Source organism: Hirundo rustica, chromosome 1, assembly GCF_015227805.2.
Source record: "Hirundo rustica isolate bHirRus1 chromosome 1, bHirRus1.pri.v3, whole genome shotgun sequence".
NCBI lineage: Eukaryota > Metazoa > Chordata > Aves > Passeriformes > Hirundinidae > Hirundo > Hirundo rustica.
The window spans coordinates 140,229,981-140,252,047 of NC_053450.1; the positions used below are offsets into that span (position 1 = coordinate 140,229,981).

At 45.2% G+C, this 22,067-nt stretch overlaps 1 protein-coding gene across 1 annotated transcript; it reads left to right on the forward strand.

Annotated features, from left to right (window-relative positions):
• Nucleotides 1–708: 708 nt before the first annotated feature.
• On the forward strand, nt 709–20,414 carry LOC120752013 (uncharacterized). The gene is made up of 6 exons (XM_040062660.1): nt 709–769; nt 1,479–1,632; nt 2,698–2,858; nt 10,767–10,970; nt 11,074–11,255; nt 14,856–20,414. Exons 1-6 carry the CDS (start codon nt 709–711, stop codon nt 20,412–20,414), a joined length of 6,321 nt encoding a protein of 2,106 aa, XP_039918594.1.
• Nucleotides 20,415–22,067: the final 1,653 nt, after the last annotated feature.

Consider the following 22,067-nt stretch of genomic DNA (forward strand, 5'->3'; position numbering starts at 1 on the left):
TTCAAAGCAAACCTCCAAGAAATGATAACTTGGAGTGATGTGTGGGGCTGTGAAACAGCCTCATCTCTGCTTCACTGCTGTCAGTCAGTGACTGAGAAAGCCTCGCTGGGACCTGCTGTGCTATCCCTGAGATGAGAATCTCTCCCCACTGCCAAGGATCCCCCCCCAAACCTTTCTAGAGGAATCTTCTCCTCCTTGTGTCTTGAAGGAAGCCCAGGAGGATGGCAGGGCTTAGAGGTGGGCATCCTAGTGAGTTCTAATTAGTTCAGTTGAACTGATTTTCATCTGACAAGTTCCTTTCCCAGAATCAAGGAAAAAGAAATCATCTGTCAATTCTATCCTGGAGTATTTAATTTGATTGCAAAGAGAATTCTTGTCTTTGCCATCTAATTTGTTGAAAAGATCCACCTCTTGTTAGCAGAGGTTAAACAGCAAAATGAAGTGTCTGTGCATGAGAGAGCTTGGGGGATTAAGCTGGGAATTTCCTCTAACAGCAGAGACAAGAGGAAGAATATAGTACAGCTCTGGTCACTTGTGGGCAGTGTCATTTGTCATCACAACCAACAATAGATCATTCCAGATTACACTAAGTTTTGAAGAAGTTTCCCAAAGGTGGGAAGTTCACCTGTTAACCTAGTATTTATTCAATGGTAAATGCATAATTGTTGGACTGGACTGACACTACTTCTGTCTTGTGCAGCCGAGGAGATGGAGATCGAGACTGCAGATGAAGTTGCTGTTGTTGGAATAGGATGCAACTTTCCTGGAGGTAAGTTTAGGGTAAAAGCAAAGCAGGCTGTGAGTGTGAAAAGCAGAGTCTTTTATTAATGTTGAGATGGAGGAAACCAACATGTTTCTCCCTTAGCTGAATTTGTTGCCTTGCTGCTTGTGGGATCTTTTTGAAAGGTGGTGTTGTGGTAGAATCTATTTCTCTTGAATGTGCAGACAGATGGACAGATCGACAAAAGAAGCTGCAGTGCTGGCTGTGGGCAGGGCACTGAGCTGCACATGGAACTCATGCAAATGAGCTGGATGGGTGTGGGTTGATTTGAACTTTCCGTGTGTTCACTGGCTAGGTGATTGTGCATTGTTACAGAACTGCATCCATAGGGACAGGAGAGGTGAAGGGCTGGACATTCTTACCAGTAATGCCAGTAATATAAACAGGCTGGGTTTTCCTAAAAGAAAGCTTTCTGCCTTATTACAGTAGGTAGACGCAGTGAGATGGCAGGGAAATGGGGAGAGAAAGTGGTTAAGGATTTTGTGGGGTTCCTTTGCTTTTAGACAAGCAGTGAGGGGATCAGTCATGCTTTTTCATTTTCCTCTCATCAAAGAATGATCACTTCTTTCTGTGGCAAGTCTGCTTGAGCGGCTTGCATTTAAATGTGAGTGGTCCTTGTAGCTGATTTTGCATTTCTGAGTCTGCATTGGGAGGGGGAGCACATCATCTAATCTGTTATTAAAACTTTGTACAACAGGAGATGGAATTGACAATTTCTGGAAAGTCCTGGAGGAAGGCAAAAACTGCACCATCGAAATCCCTCCCGAGAGATTTAATGCCAAGGAGTGGTATGATGCAGATGATAACAAGCCAGGAAAAATACGTACAACACGAGCTGCTCTTCTCGATGAGTGAGTCTGTTACCCTGCTGCACCACTGATTTTTGTAGTACTTAGACTATGGGTACAGTGGCTCAGGGGCTGTGATAGTGTGAAGAATAGGAAATTACAGTAAGGTCAGCATAAGTGTGTTTTATTGGAATTCCACACTCTCCTTAAATCCTCATGCTGCAGAGCTTTAGTCAAAGGAGAAGCTGACATGCACAGAAGAAATCTTATTGTGTCCTGCGATTTATACTTGGCAGGATTGAACCATAGGACAAAGATTTAATTTAGTGCTTGCTCCCATGTTAGATATTGAATTGTGCTCTGAAATCAGGAAATGGCAGAAGGCCATATAAATCTGATCTTGAGACACAAGATTAAAGCTGGACTTGGTCTTTTGTAACATGGGCCTGTTTTGAAGATGCTTTTAAAGACAAGCACACACATACACACAGAGGAAGCATTTTGAATGTATTGTTAAGAAGCGTTGGTATCCCTTGAAAAGACCTGAGCTAATCCTCTACTTTTGGGTTTTAAATTGTAAACCGTTGGTCTGTATTGGATTAAAATAATGCAGAAAAGAAGGATTTGTGGGGGATTCATTGCAGTGAAGAGAGATTCTCATTTTGTTTCTAATTTGTTGGCTACAACCACATTACTGCATAGAGAGTCTCATTCTGTTTCTAATTTGTTGGCTACAACCACATTACTGCAGAGAGAGTCTCATTCTGAACATTTCATGATCTGAGGAGTCCACTTGGTACTAGTGCAATAACCATGAGAATAAAAATAGATAGGAGTGGGCTTTTACCTCTGAAATGCAGAATGCTTCATAAAGTGATGTATTTCGTGGTGGGGCATAGAACATCTTTGGCTTATAAATATTTTCTTCTGAATTTCCTAAATAGGAACTGTGGCCTAAACACCAGTTTCTGCTCTGCTTTTCATGAAGTTGCAAAAAATGTTTACTGTGAGTCTAGAAGTGAATGTACCTTATATATATATATGTGTATGTGTGTGTGTGTGTGTGTGTGTGTGTGTATATATATATATATATATATGTCATATCCTATTCTGGCCTGTGTATTTCAGATTTAATTCATTTGACAACCACCTGTTTGGGATTAATAATATGGAAGCAGAACGTATGGATCCGCAACAGAAATTACTGATAGAGTGCACATACAAAGCCCTGGAGGATGCAGGAGTTCCCGTAGAATCAGTCAGTGGCACCAAAACAGGTGTTTTTGTAGGTAAGATGAAAATTTCATGGCAAAGAAAGTGTTTTTGAACCTCACAAAGATTGGAGCAATCCTTCATATGTTATCCATTCAATATGTTATCTAGCACTGGATCTAGGCTGGATCTAGACTGGAGATCTAAGGCTGATCTGCCACGGTAGGAATGACCAGGCTGGTCTAGAAGTTCATAGTATAATTCCTGTATCTCTTTTTGGTGCTCTTCGTCTTGTGTTCAGGCACTGAAGTCAAGCAGGAAACAGTTAAAACTGTGTCCCCAACCCAAGCCTTCTTGGGAAAGATACTCCCAAGCCAGGCTGTGATGTCCCCCTCTTAAGGGGAAGGGAACACCCAAGATGCATAATTTCTGAAATCTGCAAAAATTACTGAGTTTTAATCGGAAATTACACACTTGGCATGGAAATTGGAATGTTACTCCGTGACCTGCTACATCAGCACATGGCTGTGGGTTGTAGATAGAGAGGTAAGGTGGAAGGAAAGAGGGAAAGGAAGAGATGAATTAAAGAAGGAGAGAGAGAATGAGGGAAAGAAAGAGAGAAAAAGAGATCACCAGTCCTGGTTCCAGTGTTGGACTGGCCAATGGGATGTCCAAGGTCTTGGAGTCCCCCAGATCTTTTGGTGGTACCTTTTTATAGATAGGTTTCCCTGCCCTGAAGACAGGTTTCTGTCTTTCTATGCAGATTGGTTGTCATGTCCAGTCCCTTCTTTTTAGAAATTCATCAGAGGCTTTGAGGCTCTTGGGTGGTCTTTCTCTGTCGGGGTCGGGTTACCGGAGCCACGGGAGAAATGCCTCATGCTGTCATGGTCAGCAGATCTCACTTTATTAAGGTTGCATTACATTTTTATACTTTTCATAATTAGCTCATACATATTGCAAAAGCCAAGCTCATCATTGGACACAACTAATTAGCGCAAGCATTACTTAGCGACGACCTTAATTTTTGCGAAACAGCTAAAGTCAGTACATCATATCTTTAGTTTTCCTCATACTTGACTAATTTCACATCCGGCTTACATCTTGTTCTTCACATAAGCCTTCCTTCAAGGATAGCATATCCTTGAGGCCTAAATTCTTACTAGTTTAATCATGTCATGTCCCTTTTCTGTGAGCCACTGCTCTGATAAGCTCTCAACACTTCCCCCGTTTTCTTTTATGGCAAACATCGACATTTTTACATTCTCTACCATTGACATCATCATGCGTTGTATACATTGAAAAATGCATGGTCCTAAAAGTAAACAAGCATTTAAAGCTGGAAGAAGTCCAAGCCGCACGTCCTCTCCAGAGTTAATCACGAACTGAGTCCCAGTCAGTCCCGGCAGGCTGTCAGCCTGTATCAGCAGTGGTTGGAGCGTCTTTCTTAAGCGATGAAGCCTCCTCCCTTCGGGGCTGTTCATTTATTGCGGCTCGCGTCCATCTAGCAGGAATCCAGGCGGGACCTGTTGGGGACGAAACACAAACATATCCTCGGCCCCAGTAAAGCACTTGTGCGGGGCCCTGCCATATTCCTGTTTTTGGGTCCCTATACTGGACAAAAATAGGCGGTGAGGGAGGGGACGCTGTCTGGAAGTGGGTAATAACAGGAGGGACTGTCCTATCTCCAAAAAGACACAAATGGTTTAACACAAATAAGCATCTCAATAACTTCTCTTTTGGCTCTGTAATGTCTGAGAATTTGAGCAAATAGCGTTTCAAGGTCCCGTTAGCCCTCTCCACTACGGCCTGTCCCACGGATACATGCGGGATTCCCCGTGTGTGCTAAATATTCCAAAACTGCATGTATTGTTGTATGCGCTGGCTACAGTATGCCGACCCATTATCTGTTTTAATGTTCTGAGGTACACCCATTACTGCAATACAGCTGTTAAGGTGCTTTTCAACATATTTGGCTTGTTCCCCTGTTTGTGCTGTAGCCCACAAATAGTGACTAAATGTATCGATGGTGACATGCACATACTTAAGCCTCCCAAAAGCAGGAACATGCGTGACATCCATTTGCCATAGTTCATTTGGAGACAATCCTTTCGGATTTACCCCTAATCCTAATCCCACCCCGCCGTTATGATGGCTGCACACAGAACATGTTCTAATAATCGCCCTTGCTTCATTAACTGAAATATTGAATTCTCGTGCTAGCCCTTTTGCATTCTGATGAAAAATATTATGGCTCTCTTTGGCTTGTAAGGTGCGGGGCAAAACAGTTTGCTGACTAATAGCCACTAATCGGTCAGCTCGAGCGTTCCCTTCTCCTAAACCTTCTGTCCATTTGTGGCTTCTGACATGAATAATAGCATACGGACATTCTCTCATTTGTAAAGTTCGTTGGAGCTGTACGAACAGTTCACCCAATCGAGGATTATTTACTTCCTTTAGGCTAGCGTCTTCAATCCTGGAAGCAACTCCAACCACATAAAGAGAGTCAGAAACAACATTAACGGGTCCCCAAAAGGTTTGGAACACCCATAGGACAGCTAGGAGTTCCAATGTTTGAAGGTTATCTTGTGGTGTTGCCAGGATAATGTGATCGTGCCATTGTCCATTTTCATTCCATGTCGCCGCTGCTCGGCGGGAACGCTTCCCGGCATCAGTAAACACTGTAGTTGCTCCAGGAATGGGGTGATCTTCTCTTAACGGCTTAGTTATCAGCTGCCATTCTCCGAACCAATGCAACAATTTTGGTTTGAGGGGGCCTGTAGTAATCAAACTGGGTGATTGCAATAATGCTTCAGCAAGGTTATTAGAGTTAAGCAAGAACCAGTCCAAAGATGCTTTTCCCATTGGTAGTTGTATTGCGTCGGGCTCTTTCCCACTAAGTTCGATTGCTCGAAGACGGCCTTTGACAATTAAGCCAGCTAATTTTTCAATTTTTTGTGTTATTGTTTTTCTTTGCTGCAAAGGAGGGCTTAACCATTCTATTATTCCTAAGTCTTTCCCCTTTTCTGCGCTCTCCCCCGTTTTCTTTTCCTGCGTGATCGCCCCTAGCAAATGATTTTTGCTATTCCAGATTGTTAAAGAAATGGGGCTGGAGGGGTTATAGCGTGTAACGAAACCTTTGGCAACACACCATAAAATGTTTTGAAGCGCAGTTTTCTGTTGAGGTGTCAGTGTAATAGGAGTAGACGGGTTAGTACCTTTTAGCAGGGGACGCAGTTCCTCTAAAAGTGTATTTGGGATGCCTACTACGGGCTTGAGCCACTGTAAATCCCCTAACAATTGCTGCGCTTCATGTAGGGTAGTTGGTTCAGTCTGGATGGTAAGTTTTTGTGGGCGCACTTGTTTTTGCGTGATGGTCCATCCCAAATATTTCCATGGGGCTTGTAGTTGAATTTTAAGTCTATAACGGGAAGAGTAATGGCTCCTGAGGAGCCAAGGCATCCGGTACCGCGTGGCTCCTTGGATCGTGGCAAAATGTTCGCAGTCAATTGTGGCAGAGGTACAAATTGAGCAATCCTCTGACCCTTTAGAATTTTCATTGGTGGATGAGGAGTACTGGCAATAACAAAAATTTCTCCTTCGGAGTCAGCGTCTACAACTCCTGGTTCAATAAACAGGCCTAGCACCGATCCCGATGAGCGACCTAAAATAAGTCCTCCTGTAGGCTGTCCATTAACAATAATGGGGCCAAAAACTCCGGTAGAAATGACATGCGGGCTGTTGTTGAACAAGGTAACAGTTACTGCTGCTGCCAGGTCCAATCCGAGGCTGCCGGAGGTTGCTGGCACGAGCTGGTTGTCGGCAGAGCAGCTGGAGCTACTTGTGTCTTGGCGCGGCCCAACTTCGCGCTGGTTTTGCAGTTTCCCGATCCGGACCGGGCACAGGCGGCGCTGTTATGGGTGTTAGAGCGGCATTTCTCGCACCAGATACCAGTAGCGCTGCACTCACGACGGATATGCCCCAATTTTCCGCAGCGAAAACATTTCATTCTTCCTCCTGTATTAGAGCGCTGACGTGCCGTCGCCGCTTGGAGGGGTGCGAGGGCAGCTAAAACCTGAGTATGTGCTCAGGCGGTTTGCTCCCTAAAAGCCTGCACTTGTTGCTGCAGTCCCTCCCCTATTTTCTGTAGAGCTTCTACCATAAAAACTTGAGTGCCTGAAGGCATGGATTCAGCTTTGTCTAACAAATCCTGCACATTCCAATGACCTGGGGCTGCAGCTATAAGGGAACGGGTATTAGCATTCCCATTTTGTAAAATACATTGCTTAACTAAAGCATCCTGCATATGATCAGCAATACCTGCCTTGCTTAATGCTTCAATTATTTTATCAACAAAAGATCCTAGGGGTTCATCTCTACCTTGTTTGATTCCCATATATATGGGGGTACCGCCTGGAGCTCTGATTTTGCCCATCGCTCTTCTTGCTACTGCCATAGCCTCTCTTAACTTCTCCTGTCCTAAAGCTACCTGTGCCTCGATTCGATGAAATGGTCCTTGCCCCATAAGTTCATCCATTGTAAGTCCTGTCAAGGGATCACCCTGAGGTCGCGGCAAGGCAGCACTCATGGCTGCCTCTTCTCGCCAGCGAGCCTCAAATAGTAGCCGCTGATGTGGCGTATAAATAAGTTTAGAGATCCCTCTAATGTCCGATGGCAAAAGGAGGTTGGCATTAAACAAAAACTCTAACATTTGTTTAGCAGGCTCACTCGTGACTCCGTAGCTGGCTACAGTAGCTCTAAGCTGAGAAAGCAGCTTCCAGTCAAGATTTACAAGCTCAGCTCTTTGGCCCCCTTGCGGATTAGGTTGAAAAATAACAGGAAAAGCGCAAGTATCAATCTGTTCTTGGGCAGCCGCCGCAAGCTCAGGGTCTTCCCTTTGCCACCCCTGTTGCGCCAGAGCCGCCCATGTCTCTCTCCTGCCCTGTGCCATAGCCTCCGCGAGGTCCGAAAGGGCTCCGGGGAACGGCTCCGTGGCGGGGGGGTCAGGAGGCGTGGGAGACAGGGGGTCGGCATTAGAGGGCAATGGCGGGGCCGTCGGCGGCGGCTGCGGTGGGGGCAAGTCAACAAAGGCCACCCCCGGGGGATTAGGATCAGAAGGGTGACCATAATAAATCTTATTTTTCCCCTGTGCTTCCTTAGCAGCTACAACCGCTTGCTTCTCAGCCTCACATTTAAGCAGTTCATTCTGTACAATCTTCCAAAACTTGCTCATTTTCTTAGCAGATTTATCATCATCTAAAACTAATTCCCACAACTTGTCCCCATATTTACGCCATTCTGCTAATTCATGCACAGCATGAGGGTTAGCAAAGAACCCATAAGAGGCAGCATGCCCCAGGAGAGAAGGAAGATCCTTATCTAAATCAAGACCCTTCACACCCCGCCTTTTTAAAAGGGAAGCGAAGAGATCATACGCTGCTTGCCTGTCCATGCTTACCGGTACCGTCGCAACCCTCCAGGCGTCGGCAGCGCGTGTCAGCAGGGCACACCTTTGTGCTCACCCCGGGTGAAAAAATCACCGTCGCAGAGGACCTGAGCCCAACGCAGCTCTGAGGAGGGAGGGGGAGAAGCCTGTTCGGGCGCCAGATGTCGGGGTCGGGTTACCGGAGCCGCGGGAGAAATGCCTCATGCTGTCATGGTCAGCAGATCTCACTTTATTAAGGTTGCATTACATTTTTATACTTTTCATAATTAGCTCATACATATTGCAAAAGCCAAGCTCATCATTGGACACAACTAATTAGCGCAAGCATTACTTAGCGACGACCTTAATTTTTGCGAAACAGCTAAAGTCAGTACATCATATCTTTAGTTTTCCTCATACTTGACTAATTTCACATCCGGCTTACATCTTGTTCTTCACATAAGCCTTCCTTCAAGGATAGCATATCCTTGAGGCCTAAATTCTTACTAGTTTAATCATGTCATGTCCCTTTTCTGTGAGCCACTGCTCTGATAAGCTCTCAACATTTATCCCCTTCCTCCCCACGATTGACCATGGGTCGATATTTCTTTCCCACTTCTGCACTGATGCTGTCTTTTGTTTGTTGATGAGGGCAGAGTGGTCTGAAAGTGGCCCAGTGGAAAAGGACCTGGTGGTGCTGGTGGACAGCAGCTGAACATGAGCCAGTGTGTGCCCAGGTGGCCAAGGCCAGTGGCATCCTGGCCTGCATCAGCAATAGTGTGCCCAGAGGAGCAGGGCAGTGATCCTTCCCCTGTATATGGCACTGGTGAGGCCACGAGTTGAGTCCTGTGCGCACTTGTGGACCCCTCAGTTCAGGAGGGACATTGAGGTGCTGGAGTAAGTCCAGAGAAAGGCAGCTGAGCTGGGGCAGGGTCTGTAGCACAAGTCCTGTGAGGAGCAGCTGAAGGAGCTGGGGGTGTTTAGCCTGAGGAGTCTCTGGGGTGATTTTATTGCTCTCTACAACTGCCTGAAAGGAGGGTGTAGTGATGTGGGGATCAACCTCTTTCACAGGCAGCTGGAGACAGGATGAGAGGCCTCAGGCTGTGCCAGGAGAATTTCAGGTTGAACATTAGGGAGGAATCCTTCACAGAAGGGGTGATTGGATATGGGAATCAGTTGCCCAGAGAGCTGGTGGAGTCACCGTCCCTGAAAGTGAGGAAATACTGGACATGGCTTTTAGTGCCATGGTCTAGTTGACATGGTGTTGTTTCACCAACCAGTGGACTCAGTGATCTCAGTGGTCTTTTTCAACCTAATTGATTCTGTGATTCTGTGATTATGACTCTGTGGAGCAGAACAAGGATACTGATCCCAGAAAAGCGCTCTCCTTCCTCCTCATGGCCCCCTCCTCCTCTTGTTCTTTCAACAGTTCTTGGTTATTACTGACAATCCTTGGTTGGCTCCATGGCAATCTGGCAATCAGTGTTTGACATGTACACATTTGTCCCTTATCTTCTGGGTTTCTACACAGGTCTACACTTTTTCCCCAGGATACTGTTTTCCAGTATTATTTTGGTTAAAGTGTTCTGGGGGTTAATATCCTTTTAAAGCAGCAGAAATCCTTCTGTGGACATTTGAGTGATACCATGGTGCACTTGTCCATCTGCTTTTGACAGTATCACAAAAGCTGACAGAGGAGATGATACCAGATGCTGTTGAAAGATATTTAAAAGACAGTACTAGAGTAACAGCACATTATTACTGGTGTAATTTGTGTCTCTTTAAAAAGGATTTTTTGGGGGGAGTTTGGCTGATGGACCTATAGGGGAAATGCTTTAGATTACCTTTTAGTCTGAGAGATGCTCTTCTTCCACTGAGGGTGCTATTCCTTGCTCTCTGAATAGAGTTACAGCAGTTCCTGCATGTGCTCATGGACTTGGGGATCCATAGTATTTCAGGTGGAGTGTTCCAAGAAAGAGAAAGCAGCTACTCTCACAGTCCCTGTTCTTTACTATTTCTTACTGGTTGCAAGTGTGAAAAAAAAAGATAAATACAAAGTATTGGATGTAGTTTGTGCCATGACTCTTAACTTGTTACATCTGAGGAAGTGAAGCTAATGTCTTGTATATTTACGTCTGAACTACCCTCCTTGAAACCTGTTGATAAATGTTCTCATAGCTAAACTAAAACAACCTGAGTCTCAAAACTGTATCTCAGTCTCAAACTGAGATACAGGGGTCTAAGCAGACTACAGAGATCTTAGCTGCATCATACAGTGAGCTAAGCCATCGGGAAAGGCCATTTCCTGGGCAGGTAGGAATTTCCTGTCATCTCTTGGGCAGATAGAAATTTCCAGTGTTAGGTATGGCTGTGTAAGTTGCGTGCAGGAGAAATTGCTGTGACTTTTGCCTTTGGCTTGTGTTGGACCAAAGCTTCAAGACAGGAGCACTGATGCCACGTGGTTTCATCTTAATGCTGAAAACCAAACCACACCATCAGGTTTGGGGCTGTACATGCCTAGTGTTGGCTTGGGTTAACTTGACACCTATCTGATGTTTTCCAGGTCTCATGAATCGAGACTATGAAATCATAACCAGCAGAGCAGTGAGTGAAATGAATCATTATGATGGTACTGGAACAGCAATGAGCATTGCTGCCAACAGGGTCTCTTTCACATTTAATCTGACTGGACCATCTCTCACTGTCGACACTGCATGTTCGTCTTTTCTTTTTGCTCTGCACTACGCCTTGCGAGCCATTAAATCAGGTAATGGGACTGAGGAGGTGCTGCACAATGATATTAGGATTGCTACAGTTCTTGTCTATCACCAGGGCTATCTCAACATGAGTATGTTTCTGTTTGACTGCAGGAGACTGTGAGGCAGCAATCTGTGGTGGGGTGAACTGTATCATTGATCCCCGCACCTTTGTCTCCCTCAGTAAAGCCAAAATGATCTCTCCAGAGGGAATAAGTAAACCCTTCTCCAAAAAAGCAGATGGCTATGGAAGGGGAGAAGGCTGTGGTGTTGTTTTCCTCAAACCACTGAAAAAGGTAAGATTGCTGGTGAGCAGCCTGAAATGACTGGCTGCTTGCCTGATATTTTATATCTTCAGCTGTAATAATGACTATTCCAGAGATGCTTTTCCAATTCAAGTTTAAGATTAATGAAGCATTTCTTAAGAATTGTTGCACTTCCCCCAGCATAGGAAAAGGGTCGACATTAAAAAGTTAATGTCATTTTCTGGATGTTCTTGGCTTTGTTGTGCTGTTTTGTTGTCTTCTCTATAGAGAAAGTGTGAGATTACCACAGAATCAGTCAGGTTGGAAGGGGCCACAGTGAATGTTCTGGTCCAACTCTATGCTCAAGCTGGGTTGTCTTAGATCAAGTTGTACAGGATTGTGTCCAGATGATTCTTGACACATTCTGTCTCCAGTGAGGGAGAATCCAATCCCTTTCTGAGCAACCTGTTCTAGTGCTTGGTCACCTGCACAGTGAAGAATTTCTTCCTCATATTCAGGTGGAGCTTCCTGTGCGTGTGTTTCAGCCTGTTGCTTCTTGTCCTGCTGTTCAGCACCACCGAGGGCCTCTGACACCCTCCCTTCAGATACTGACAGACACTGGTGAGGCCCCTTCTCAGTCATCTCTTCTCAAGGCTAAACAGGCCCAGCTCCCTCATCTTTTCCTCACAGGAGAGATGCTCCAGCCCCTTCATCATCTTTGTAGCTCTCCTCCGGACCCATGCCATTAGCTTCATCTCTTTCTTGTCTGAGGAGCCCAGAACTGGACACAGCACTCCTGATGTTGCCTCACCAGGCTGAGTAGAGGGGCAGAATCACCTCCCTCAGCCTGCTGGCAATGCTTTTCCTAATATGGCCAAGGATCCCATCGGCTTTCTTGGATCCCAGGGCACACTGCTGGCTCATGGACAACTTGTTGTTCTCCAGGACCCCCAGGACCTTCTGCACAGAGCTGCTTTGCAGCAGGTTGACCCCCAGCCTGTCCTGGTTTAGGGGGTTATTCTTCCCCAGGTGCAGGATCCTGCACTTGCCCATGTTGAATTTCAGACAGTTCCTCTCTGTCCAGAGGAACAGAGTTCCTGTGTTTATAGAGGTGAAGTGGACAATATCCACTGCTCACGTCATTGAGTTGAGGTGGACAATATCCACTTCTCTCCTCATTCATCCAGGCAGTTGTTTCATCATGGAAGTCAATCAGGTTGGTCAAACATGATTTACCTTTAAGGAATCTTTGTTGACCACTCCTGATCCCCTTACCTTCCTTGTGGATAGAGATGGCCTCCAGATTGAGGTGATCCATCACCTTTCCAGGGATTGAAGGGAGGCTGACTGATTTGTAGTTCCTTGGTCCTCCTCCCTGCCCTTTTTAAAGACTGGGGCAACATTTGGTTTCTTCCAGTCCTCAAGCATGTCTCATGATCACCATGACCTTTCAAAGATGACTGTGAGCAACTTTGCTATGTGGTCTCCCTAATCTCTCAGACCTCATGGATGCATCCTGTCAGGGCCCCTGGACTTGTGGATGTCGAGTTTGTTTAGGCATTCTCTGACCCAATCGTACTTCAGCAAGGGAAGGTCTTCCTTTCAGCATTCCTTTACTCAGGTCTCATGGGTCAGAAATCTCTGAGGGTTGGTCTTGTCAATAAAGAGAGGTGCAAAGAAGGCATTCAATAATGCTGCCTTCTCTGCATCCTCTGTTACCGGGATCCCCCCTCCATTTACTTATGGACCCATATTATCCTTAATTTTCCTTTTGTTGTGATGGGTTTGAAAAACCCCTTTTTTGTTATCCTGAAAATCCTTGGCCAGATTTAATTCCATTTGGGCCTTGCCCTTTCTAGTCTCATTTCTGCTTATTGTACAGCCTCTCTACATTCACTCTGAGTGGCCTGATCTTGCTTCCATCTCCTGTATATTTATGGCTTATATTTGAGTAATGACAGGAGTTCTTTATTCATCCACAGAGGTTTGTTGCCCCCTTTACTCACTTTCTCTCTTACTGGGATGCACTGTCCTTGAGCCTGTAGGAAGGGAACCTTAAATGTCAACCAACTCTCTTGGATCCCTCTTCCCTCCAGGGCCTTCTCCCATGGGATTCTTTCAAGAAGATCCCTAAAGATGCTAAAGTTAGCTCCCCTGGAGTACCTGTTTGAAGTTTTGCTCTCTGTCCTGCTACTTCTTCCTTCAGTACTGAACTCTACAGTCTCATGGTCACTGCAGCCAAGGCTGCCCAGCAGTCACATGTCCAACAAGGCCTTCCCTGTTTGTTAGTATAAGGTCAGGCAGCCAGCATTCCTTGTGGGATCCTCCACTACCTGTGACAGGAAGTTGTCATTAGTACTTTCCAGGAACCTCCTGTACTGCTTGTGCTTTGCTGTTTGGCTTCTCCAGAAGCTGTCAGGGTAGTTAAAGGCCCCCAAGAACCAGGGCCTGTGGCTGTGGGGCTGCTTCCAGCTGCCTGTAGAAGGCCTCATCCACTCCCTCCTTCTGATCAGGTGGCCTGTAGGAAACACCCACAATGGTGTCAGCCCTACTCGCCTGCCCTTTTATCCCCACCAGTGTACCGCAGAGCTCGGTACATTCCAAGTGTTGCTTCACACTGAGAGCAACTCCACCACTGCACCTTCCTGCTCTGTCTCTCCTAAACAGCCTGTGGCCCTTCATGACAACACTCCAGTCATGGGAGCTATCTCGCCACGTCCATAATTGAAGGAGATCGAAGCCCAGTGTCTGCACAGAGATCTTTAGTTCCTCCTGTTTGTTCCCCATACTGTGTGTGTTGGGGTACAGCACTTAATAGAATATTTGATGGTGACAACATCCCAGTGGGGGTGTGAAGGGATGTCCCATAGTCCTGTCTAGTGGTTGCATCTTTGACTGCTGGTGCTTGATCGAGGTACTCCCTCGTAAGCCTTCTTTTGGTACCAAGGTGCTTTGCTGTTATTTCCCTGTTGGCTTCTGTTATCTCAGCAGCCCCTGACTTGTCTCTGTAAGTATGCTGATGTGCTCCAGTGTGGCTGGTACATCTCAGTGTCACCTGCAGAGGGGCCTGAGAAGTACTCTATCCTGCTAACTTTTTTATACTATCCCCTAGTTTGCTAGGGACAAGCCCGATATTACCATCCTCCCCCATCATAACTAGTTTAAAGCTCTCCAAGGAGTCTTGCTGGTTCCTGTGCAAGTACTCTCCTTCCTTACTCAGAGAGGTGAGCCTCATCTGATGTAAGCAGGCCTGGCTCTGCAAATGCCATACCAATGTCAAAACCCCCAAAATCTTGGTGGTGACACCAGCTGCGGAGCCATGTCTTAGTAGACTCAGCCCATCTGTTTCTTTCTATATGGATGCTTTCAACTCTTTCTGTTTTCAATATCTTTTGTTCAATATTGCTGCTTTGAAATGGAAGTATGGAGGAGAAAATAACTTGTGCTTCAGATTTCCTTAGCAAACATCCCAAACCCGAAATCTTTCTTGATCGCTCTCAGACTATGTGTTGCCATTACCTCACCCCCTACATGGAGGATAAGTAAGGGGTAGTAGTCTGTGGGCTGAACAAGGCTTGGAAGGTTCATGGTGACATCTTTAACCATAGTCTACTAGTATTATTAAAGATAATTCAACTTTTCATGGAACAGGCAAAGGAAGACTACAGCAAAATCTGGGGTGTGATAAACATCAGTGCAGTCAATCAGAATGGCAGGTCCACAACTCCCATCACGAGACCGTCTCAAATAGAGCAAGAGAAGTTGCTGCGCAGCATTTATGAAAGTCGTGTTGATCCCTCAGTTGTGCAGTACATTGAAGCCCATGGCACAGGAACTGCTGCTGGAGACCCTACTGAAGCTGAGAGCCTGGGTAGTGTCATTGGCAAGAAGAGGTCTTCCCATGTTTCTGTTCTGAAAATCGGTTCAGTGAAAGGAAATATTGGACACACTGAATCAGCTGCTGGAGCAGCTGGGTTAATCAAAGTGCTCCTGATGATGCATCATGGAAAGTTTGTTCCATCCTTGCATTACTCAAAGGAGATGAGCAGCATTGATGCAGAGAAATTAAACCTAGCTGTTGCCACAGCTGTGGAGCCCTGGGAAGAATCCGGTGAGTATGGAAGAGTAGCTGGCATCAACTGCTTTGGATTTGGAGGAACCAATGCTCATGTTGTAGTCAGGCAGGTGAAGCAGGCAGAGCCTCTTCCTGCCTTTAAGAAGCCCCTGGAATTAGTTCTGCTGTCAGCAGCATCTCCCAAGTCCCTTCAGATGACAATGGCCAATACAGCTGAGCAGCTGAGCACAAGGAGCTCCGTAACTCTCCCAAGCCTGGCCTATACCTCTGCCTGCAGAAGAAGCCATGCCAGCTACAGGTATCGAAAAGCATTTATCACCAATTCCCTCCAACACTTGCAGCAAGAGCTTAAGTTGGCAGCGAGCACAGAACCTGCCATGTCCAAAGGGGAACCACAGCTGGTGTTTGTGTTCTGTGGCAACGGCGTAACGCTGAGGGAGTTCAGTGAGGCACTGCTGAGCGCAGAGCCAATGTTCAGAGACAAGTGTAAGGAGATAGAAGACCTTTTTCAGCAGCATGCTGCCATCAGCCTCCTGCCAGCCAGAAATCGTAGCCCAAAGGAGTTGTTGAATCCAGAGCTTTCCCAGCCCTTGCTGTTTGCCCTGCAGGTTGCTGTAGCTTCCCTCCTGAAGCACTGGGGTATTAAGCCCGTCGCTGTTGTTGGCCACTCGGTGGGGGAAGTTGCTGCTGCACATATTGCTGGGTACCTTTCCCTGGCAGATGCAGTCAAAGTGATTTATCACCGGAGCAGGCTGCAGGCAAAGACTGCCAGCGGCAGAATGCTGGTGGTTGGAAACATCCCTGTTGAAGAGATTGCTGAACGCCTGCCTCCCTACTCAGGAAAGGTGTGCATTGCTGCCTTCAACAGCCCTGTTTCCTGCACCTTGTCTGGCAGTGTAGATGCTGTGGAAGCTATCCAGAGAGAGTTAGCTGAAACTTTCAGACAGAGAAACGTCTTTCTTCATGTTTTAAATGTTCCAGCTGCATACCACAGCCCCAGCATGGATATGATACTCGGGGAGCTGGAGGAGCAGGTAGAGCCTTTAGAAAAGCAGAAGGGGGAAATGGAAGTGATTTCCACATTGACTGGGGTGGCTGCATCTGAAAATGACTTTGCTCAGGGCAAATTCTGGGCACGGCATACTCGCGAGCCTGTTGCTTTCACACAAGCCATCCAAACTGCAGCCAGAGGCAGGGAAAATGTGGTGTTTGTGGAAATAAGTCCTCACCGAGCATTGCAGCGAAGCATCAAAGAAACGCTAGGAAAAGGCACAAAGGTGTTGTCTTCCTTGCAAACGGATGCAGAATATCAGACACTCTTCACCCTGGTAGGAAATCTGTTTGAACTGGGATTTAATCCCAACTGGCAGCACTTTTATAAGGGGTACCAAAGTGTTCCTGTGGCCATTCCACAATATCAGTTTGATCGCCAGAAACTCATGGACTATCTGGATGTCCATCAACAAGCAAACCAAAGAGGTGTCAGCACCAGTCATTCTTTGATTTATGGCATAAACGTTGACAATATGGAGTTTGGCTGCCTGGTGTCCCGGGACACAACACCGTACTTATATGAGCACAAGAACAATGGGGTGGCCTTAGTCCCTGGTGCTTTCTATGTGGAGCTTGGTCTGGCCTCTGTGATGAGCAGCTCAAGACCTCAAGTGCCTCTGAGCTCTTGCCAGCTGAGTATCAGTTTTTCTGCACCGTGTGTTCTCACACAGAGTTCCCAAGTGCTGAATGTCAAGCTGAGTCCGCAAAAAGCCGTGACAACCTTTGAGGTTCTCTCTTCCTCCAATGTAGTTTATGCTGCTGGCCAAGTGGCAAAGGGGCTTGAAGGTGTGGTGGAAGAAAGCAGCATCTCCTTCCAAGCCATCTATCAAAGATGCTCGTCAGTGATTAGCAAACAGGAGGTTTATGAAGCACTGTCTCAGGTTGGCTTTCAGTATGGCTCCATATTCAGACAGCTCGGTGATGTTCATTATTGCCAGGAGCTAAAGGAAGCTATAACAAGCATAAAGGTGAATGAGGAGACCATCAGAGACATGTACAGCTGCTGTATCCACCCAGTGCTGCTCGACTGTTTTCTGCAGATGACCGCTGTCCTGACCTCAGGGACACTCCAATCCAGAGCAGGCTTTCCTTCAGGGATAGGCAGCCTGGTGGTGCTCCGCCCGCTGGAGGAGGAAATGATGATATACATGAGAATGAGCAAATCCACTGGGAACTGCCTTGAGGTCTGTGGATGCTTTGTGGACAAACACGGCTCTGTTTTGGCTGAGCTCAAGCGCGTTGCCATCACTTTCATGAAGGAATCATCTTCCAGAGACAATGAGTTCCTGTTTGAAAATAAGTGGAAAGAAGTCTCCCTTTCACAGACAATTGGACATCTGGGGTTTAAGCCCAGAGTCCTTGTCTTTGCAGACAAATTCGGGATAGCTGAGCAGCTCAAAAAATACTTGCATCCGGCTTCGAGATATGTTATGTATGAAGGCTGGGAAAGCCTCGTGGAAGGCGATGGCCAGAATAAAATGAGAGCAGAGGTTGAGGATTATGATGAAATCCTCTTCCTGTGGGGAATTCAGAAGTTAGATGAAGATTTCCCAAGGAAAGTGGTAGATCAGTTGGCAAAGTGCTGCGAAGCCTATCGCCAGGTGGTGGTGGCACTAAGAGAGAAGACATCCCGCTGCTCCATCAGAGTGATCACCTACAGAACAACAGAGAGATATGTGGACCATATTAACTGTGGATTTGCACTGTATGGCATGACCAGAACTTGTATTGTTGAAGTTCCAGAAATCACATTTCAGTTGATTGACCTCAGCTCCTCCACTTCCCTGGACATCTCAGTGTTAGCAGATGTTCTTGTCAAATACAAAGGTGGGGAGTATCCAGAAGTTTGCATCAGCCAGGGAAGAATTTATGTGTCTGAAATCAGGCGCACACCTTTTGTAGATGCAGATTACATCCAACCCATAAGATCTCTCCAGAAATCACAATCATTCACTTTGTACACTTCTGATCCATACGCAGCGAAGGACTTGTCTGGGGAATTATCCTCTCACACTGCTACTGAGCTTGATAAACAGAGTGTTGAAATTCAAGTGGATAAAATTTGTCTGCACTCGGAAGATTATTTTCCCATTAGTGTTTCTAGCTGCACCTTTGGTAATACACTGTATTGGAACTCACAAGCAGGAGACAAACACAGGCTTCTAGGTCTTGATTTCAGTGGCACAGTCACTGCAACAGGCACTGATGTGAAAAAAGTGAAAGTGGGAGATCACGTGGTTTCATGTTATCCCACTGCTGCATCATCCAGAGTGCAGATTCCAGGAACAGCTTGTTTCAATGCAAGGAAATTCCCATTCCTCCAGAATGTCCCTTGTGTGTCATACTTCATCATTGCATGGGAAATCTTCACTCAGAGGTTACCCAAGGGGAAACACGGCAGAACATTGGGTATTATTACTACAGAGCCATCATCAGTTTTGTGCCATGTTCTTTCTGCAGCAGCAAAAGAGATGGGTTGGAAAACAGTCCTTGCAAAGCCCACACCTGACATGATTCAGAATATCAAACTGTGCAGTGCCCTTGTTATTCTTCCTCCAGTCAACAGACTGTCTCGGGAGGATCTGGCCCACATGTACCTTCTTAAAGATGTGGTGATTGTGTGTGGCAGTCAACAGCCTGAATATATCCAGAATGTCAGTGAAACTGATCATGAAAACATCAGCTTTCATATCCTCACCGCTGCCAGACTTTTCCGGAAAGCACCTCTAAAGGAATTGCAGAAGACTGTACATGCCTGGATCAGTTCCATGGATATGAAACAATTTAGACATCTCTCAGGTTCTGTTTTTCAGCAGCCTGAGAACTTTGAAGGGCTGAACTCTGTGACGTCCTATTTCACCTGCACTTCTGTCCCCCTTGCCGTTCTGAGCAGGCAGAAGGACATCAGTGTGCTCTCAGACATCCCGTTGTACGAGCCCCAGCAGCAGCTGTTTAAGCAGAACGCAGTTTATGTAGTAGTTGGGGGGCTCACTGGACTTGGCTTTGAAACGGTGAAATTCATAGCCAAGAATGGAGGAGGGTGTATTGCAATACTTTCCAGGAGAATTCCCAGCAGTGAGAAGCAAGAAGAGATGAGGGCTCTGCAGCAGCAGTACAAAGGGAGCAGAGTAGTTTCTGTGCAGTGTGATGTGGCTTCGACCAGCGATGTTGAGAAAGCTTTCCAGTCCATTGCCAACACCTTTGTGGGGAGCCCAATCAAAGGAGTATTCCAAAGTGCTGTGGCTTTACACGATGGCCGCCTGGAAGTCCTGAAGCTGGCTGACTTTCACAAAGTGCTGAGCCCAAAAGTAGCAGGGACCCTAAATCTTCACTGGGCTACCAGAGGCCAAGAGCTTGACTACTTTGTGTGCTACTCCTCTGTTACTTCCTTTCTGGGCAATGCCACCCAGACAAACTATGCAGCTGCAAACTCTTTCCTGGATGTCTTCTGCCTCTACAGGAGGAACTGTGGGCTTTCAGGCCAGGCCATTAACTGGGGTGCTTTGAACCTCGGCATTCTGCTCAATCAAAACCACATTCAAAGCATTCTGGAATCCAAGGGCATAGACATTCTGCAAGTGCATGAAATCCATGACTATCTCAGGAAGACCTTACTTATAAACAACTCCCAGCAAGCTGTTGTCAAATTGAACTTTCAGACTTTGAAACATCACGTTTTTACTCAGATCATTTCTCTCAAAAGTCGCTTCATATCACTTCTGTCAGAAGATGTCAGGAACAAGATTGAAACCTCTGAGGGAACTGAAGTCCCAGAGACTGCCTTTCTCAAATCTGAGGACTACATCACCTCACTGGTGGGTGACCTCACAGGAGTGAACACAGATGAACTAACCATGAATACACCACTTTCATCTTTGGGCATTGACTCTATGTTAGCTATGACAATTCAGAGCCGTGTCTTCCAGGAGCGAAAGGTGGACATACCCCTTGTGAAACTGCTTGATCCTCACACAACTCTGTCAAGTTTAGTGGTAGTTTTAGAAGAAACAAGCAATGCAAATGGAACAGTTGAAAAGAAGAATGCTGCTGTTGAAAGTGCAGAAAACGGGAGCTGGCTATAGGAATCTTCCCAATCAGGAACTTTGTAACTTTGACAATACTTGGAGCCTTTGTAGAATGTCAGAATGTGTCACTGCATAACGTCTGTTTATTCTGAATGTATTCCTCTGCACTGACACAGAAAAACCCACACCAGTTTCTTCTGCCATTATTCTGTTAGCTGTCTTAATTTCAGTTAATTGTTTGACTTGTTGCTGTTTGCACCTGTACATTATGAACATACACGTAAAGCAGGATAAGATTATTTTGGCACTATTGCATTCTTTATGTATTTTTCTTTTATTTTTTAATATCAACAAATAACTCAGTTATCAAGTAATGTAATTATGCAATATGTATAAATACAAGCATATTTTTAAAAGTCCTTTAGATGTTGTGAACTTCTCAAAGGAATGTTTCTTCTCAAAAAGGAAACTTGATTTTTTTCCTTATGTTTTCAAAAATAATTAAAATGTACCAGGTGCAAAGCATACAGTAAATCAACTGGATTTTTAAATTAATTAACCATTTTATGAAAACTGAAATAAACAAGAATAGTAGAAGCCTTTAAAAAGCAAAGGCTAAAGTATAATTTTTTTCTTATTTTATTGTTATTGTCCTTCATTCACTCCCATAGTTTAAATTTTCCTATTCCAAACTTGTGTGGTTATTGTCTTCCAGTGAGACCTACCTCACAGATTTGAAAGGAGAGCCCACAGTTGGAAAAATTTATTGATATTAAGGCAATAGGGATCCAATTCTAGAAGTTCCAGTACATTTTAAAATGTTTTACAATTAAAAACCAGAGCACTGTATTCAGTTTGAAATCTTACTATAGTAAATCATTTTCATACTTGTAAGAAGGCATCTTCTATTATGAACTTAACAGGAAATGCTCTGCATTGAAGTCCAACAGCATATAGTTTGCTACATTGCGCACTGTCATTACCTGTGCCTTTATATACCACCTGAACTTCATGAGGAGATGACAGTCTTATCCACCGCTTTGAACACAGAGCCTCTTCAGTTAGTCTCTTCAGGTCAGGCCAAATCATTCTACATAAATCTACAGTGAGGATAGTACTTTCTATTACATGCAAGAAGTTAAAAATGCCTTTGATCAAGCAGCAATCAGAATTTTACAATAATCTTTTCCTACAGGACATGCTAGTAGTACTAAATCCTATGGTGTAAGATAAATTCAGTGTTAAACCTTCTACGCAAATGATATCTAAGAGAGGTACTTCCACAGCTACTCACCAAATTATACACAAATATTATCATAGAGACTCACTGTTAATATCCTTGGGTCTCTGAAGATAAATGGAACAGAGCAAGAATGGTGCACTAGATTAATTATAGAGTTTTTGTTCTATACAGGGGAATTGCTTTTGCTTGTTTTGAAAGTGTTTACTAATGATAGAGTGGATTTAATGAAAAAAAATGTATGTATCTTTTTACATCTCCTTTGTCCAAAGTGGAGGAAAACTTTTAAGGACTTTTCAGGAAATATATAGAATAGTTTGAGCTGGAGGAGACTTTTAGATAGACTTAAAACTCATGCCTGCTCTCCTGAAAAGTTATATCATGTTCACCGTGTCTGTGGACAATATCTATAAAGACAGGCTAGACCAATTCTGAGCTCAGAAAACTGTCTTAAAAACAACTGGAATCAG